Source organism: Sinocyclocheilus rhinocerous, unplaced genomic scaffold (genome assembly GCF_001515625.1).
Source record: "Sinocyclocheilus rhinocerous isolate Xijiao unplaced genomic scaffold, SAMN03320098_v1.1 scaffold1211, whole genome shotgun sequence".
Taxonomy (NCBI): Eukaryota; Metazoa; Chordata; class Actinopteri; order Cypriniformes; family Cyprinidae; genus Sinocyclocheilus; species Sinocyclocheilus rhinocerous.
The window spans coordinates 467,569-472,058 of record NW_015670979.1 but is presented as its reverse complement, the minus strand read 5'-3'; the positions used below and the strand labels follow the sequence as shown (position 1 = coordinate 472,058).

At 35.6% G+C, this 4,490-nt stretch overlaps 1 protein-coding gene across 1 annotated transcript in view; it reads right to left on the bottom strand.

Annotated features, from left to right (window-relative positions):
* LOC107734429 (relaxin receptor 2-like) overlaps positions 1 to 3,442 on the bottom strand; it is an 8,200-nt gene extending 4,758 nt beyond the window's left edge. Inside the window, exon 1 of the mRNA XM_016546380.1 lies at positions 3,176 to 3,442. Coding sequence (XP_016401866.1) covers positions 3,176 to 3,263 — 88 coding nt within the window. The 5' untranslated portion in view covers positions 3,264 to 3,442. The remainder of the gene's footprint in view (positions 1 to 3,175) is intronic.
* Between the last annotated feature and the right edge of the window lie 1,048 nt (positions 3,443 to 4,490).

Sequence of the window (4,490 nt, the reverse complement as noted above, 5' to 3'; positions counted from 1 at the left end):
GGGGTTGAGAGACAGTTATTATCTGACATATTTTTTCATCTACATCTACAGTATCTACAGATATTTTTAGCTGGAAATTTGTACCAAAAAATTATATTTTATATTGCTATACAGCAACTAATTGAAAAGCACAGACCCAAAATTAAAGAGAGAAAAAGAAGAGAGCACATACATAACAATCTGACACAGATAAAGAAATCAAGTGAAACAAATGGCAATGCAGAGCAGAACGATGGCTTTTTAAAACAGTGGAAATGTTTTAGCTCTGTGTTTACATTTGACTTTCACACAACTGAGGTTTGTGGCTTTATGGAGGGCTCACAGGAGACATATAGGGCCGCAAATGTGACACTAACATCTGGAAAGTGGCTCATGACAATGGAAACAGGCTTTTTAAGGCAATGTTGCCAGCCAATCGTATTGGGTAACATAAGAAGAAACTGGCTAACCAGTACTAATACAGTTTCCTACATCTTTATTCACTGTTTAAGCTATAATAGTCAAAATGCATGCTGTGTGCCTTCAAATCCAAAGCAAAATACTAAATTCAAAGCCTAGGGAACATATAATGGGTTCCTGCATATGGTGGCAGGTGCTCATTTGTTAAGGCTTGTCACAGTGAAATGAACACTCCTGTCTCAAATAATCTCGATACAAATGAGGGCCACACAACACTGTCGATCTGTTTAAGGTATAATAGTGAGCCAAGAGCAATGTATAGCCTACCTATAACCAGGACATAACAGAGTCATAACTGAGCCTTCATGTACATAATGAACAACCAAATAAAGAGACTATATTACTTAATTTGCAGTCAATCTGCTGTCTACAGCGCAGGTCTACGACACTGGCCTTTTGAAGTGCAGTGTCAGACAAACCCCAGTGAACCCGTCATTCCTTTGCTTAGCTGAGAAAGAAAGAAAAATGGAAATTAAATGCAGATGCTTCCATAAATGGGTTTCTCTGCTCTTAAAGAGGAATCAATCAAAACTTAAGTCTGGTCAGATGCTGATATCAAAGTGTGTTAGCGGTAATCAGAGTGTTCCCTGATTGACAGAACAAATCCTGGACAGGTTTGGGATTGTGAACATGTAATATTTTGCCTTTGAGCAAAGGTACTTAAAATACAAGGCTATGTAACAAAAACCTGACACTCTTTACAATAAAAGTTCAAATTAGGTCCAAAGAAAGTTTTTTAAAAGTCTGATGCAATAGAAGTAACTTCTATCTTCTTCGTATAAAAGTTTATCAAAGATCTTTTAGAACTGTCACTTAAAGAAGAAACAAATATGCTGATCCAAAGCACCTGTAAATTATATTTAAGAAGGCTTTTGATCACCAGAGAACCACATAGCCTTGGTCAGGGTAGATGCCATATTTAATTAAACACAAATTAAATAAGGTCATGAGGGTCTGATGTACAATGAATTGCACTAGCGTATTGTCAAAATTTACATTGGATTTTTTTCTAAAGTATTTTCTATGTTCTAGGCCGAATGACTGACAAGATACAAACCTGAGCTTGAATTTCTTTGTAAATCATTCATAAATCCATTTGTAAATTGCCCCATTAAACTGCATGTGACAATTTACATAGTGTGAGATGTTTTACGAATTCACCCTGAAATTCATTCTGCTTTTGATTAATAAAAAAAAGCTCATGAAATAAACTGCATCCATTACAGCATCATTTTCATTCTTGTTAAATAAAACAAGGCATCTACTACCTGACTCTTATGTTGCTGCTTTGGAATGGCATAGTCTTCTTCTGAATAAAGCCTCTGATACAAGATCCCTCTGCACCATGGCAACCATGCATTGTTTATCTGTGCCACCTTATTTCACCTCTTTCTAACAGCCCGTAGCTTATTTAATTCTACTTATCTGAGTGGGATGTATGAAGACATAGATAAAACCTGAGTTCACTTATCTATCTATTTGTTTGTTTGTATTACTTATTAAAAGATGAATAAATGCACTTAATTTTCAAATGCAAAATTTCACTGTAGTATTTCACTCCAGCCAATTATCCCCCCCTACTCCAAACACAATATTATATTGAATAACAGTAACATTTCTGAAATGTCTTCGCATATTTTATGACATAATGGAGGGATACAAATTCGATAATAAATGGCTTTCATTAAGTAAAAGATGCAAGCATTAAGACCGTAAAATACATTTCAAAAGAACATGAGGATATAATAACAGCAGAAATGGGATTCAACAAATCATACCATCCTAACAGATGAAAACTCGAATCTACTTAAACAAAACTAAAGGATTTATTGAACTAGATAAATGAAATGGAAATGGAAAAAAAACACATCTAGCCTAATTTAAATATTGCAATTCAATGTAATAAATTCTAGACTAAACAAATAAATAAAGTAAGTTACCAAGACTGAAAATAAATGTAATTTATACAAAACTGAAACTACACCAGTAAGGCACATCTCTGCAAGCACTGGCCCGTTTGCTTTTTATCAACTCTTGTCACGTCCACTTAAAATAGCCTACACGCTCACAGATGTCCACTGTTTATTTTTCTTTACTTCTTGGATTGATAACAACGTGACTTTCAAAACCTGTAGTGTCTGATTGACATCCTATGCCAGGAACCGCAGTGCGCACTGGCTGTAAAACCAACTTCAGTTTAGTCTTTGTGCGGAAGGAAGCACCTGAGTGACCAACCAAATGCGATAAATCAACCTGTAGCCAAACCAAAAGTGTGTAGATACGCATAGATAATCCCTCACTGTGCCACGTTTTGTTTTATCTGATAGAAGTTCTTCAAGTCAAAGAACCCGTGTAGTTAAACAAGTAAAATATTGTCTTGCCAAAGAACGGAGTGTACTGCGAGAAGGGTCAAAAGTTCCTCAGAAGTCTGACACTAGTGTTTTCTTCTCAGGCTAATAAAACCTTGAACTGTTTTATATATAGCGTGCGATTTCGTTCTTTATAAATTTGATTAATACAGAAATCCAACTTCGACTAAATCATCAGAACAAGCTGCATTAACGATGACTACTAGCATTTTAAGAGCTTAGCAGATCTGAGGTATGAATGAGTAAAAGTTTGTAGGAAAATGAGGGAAATGCTGTGTGAAAGATCACCGCTTGAATTTTACATTTCACAAACGAAACCGGTAATGAAGTGCCAGCAAAGATCTTACCTTCGGTCTCCATCCTGGAGTTCTGAATGAAAAGAAAAATGACGGTTAATTCCAGGAGAGTGTTTGAAGGATATTTGAAGGATTTCATTGTGAAGCCTCACAGCGATCCTCCAAAAGCATGAACAACCCAGCCTATTCTCAAATCACACTGCTTCCAAAGGAAGATGCGCGTTTGTCGCTTTCATGAGGATGAACGATGGAGCAGCGCACGGACGGTCCCGTTTCTGTCACCTCCAGCGGACTGAGAGGCGTGATGAACTCCTCCGATCGCCCTTCTGCTGGAGCTGAGCTCGACATTATCCATTGAGAACTTCGTCTCTGACGCGCGTAGTGAGGGATTATAACGTACGTAGAAAAGCTAGAGGTCGTTGTTTTCATTTTACACTTTCGTGAGAACGTGAATTCATATTTCTGTGATCAGTAATGAGAGCATGGGTTTTTGGAGACACACAACATCCGCACAAAGCCAGCCGAAAATGAATAAAAAGAAATTACGTTTCAACAAAATTAAAATGTTGTTGGGCCTACGTAAAGTATTATTTTAAGTAGGTTAATTTTTTAATTAAAATATACATCGCTTTATTGAGTAATTTGTGGAGAAGAGGCATTACCAGAATCCCTAAGAAAAAAAATCTTATTTTTTTTTACCGTCATGTCCATCAGTGTTTTGTGATGAATTGTATGGTATAGTTAATGTTTAATGAATTAACTTTTTGAAGCCGTAGAATTTTTATTGTCACATTTACCCCTATAGCCTCAAACTGATGCTGGTGTAGATCTGATCGGCAATAAGCCACTACAATATAGTTTTAATAAAAAACTTACCTAAAAATATATATATATTTTTTCATTCTTAATAAAATCTGCATCTATACCTATTTACAGCCTTGACAACCATTCATATGGAATCTGGGAGGGTAAATAATGACATGATCATAGTAGCTTATCCCTGATAAGCTACTATAGCAAATCTGAGGGATGAATGAGTAAAAGTTTGTAGGAAAATGAGGGAAATGCTGTGTGAAAGATCACCTGCAAATCACAATAAAGCAGACTTGACTTTGACTTGACTTGACTGATTGGTATAATTGGTGTAATTACAAATCTCCCCATGTTATAACCATACCCGGTCTCCCCTATTTATACAATTAAATATACTTTATAATATTTGTGACATCATAATATGTAAAACTTGCGACATCATTATTAATTTTTTTACTGTAAAGTTTCGGTAACCACTGCTGTCGTTTTTTACAGTAAATTTAACAAAATAAATCTTACAATCCATAAACAGCACCATTAAAAATAATAATAC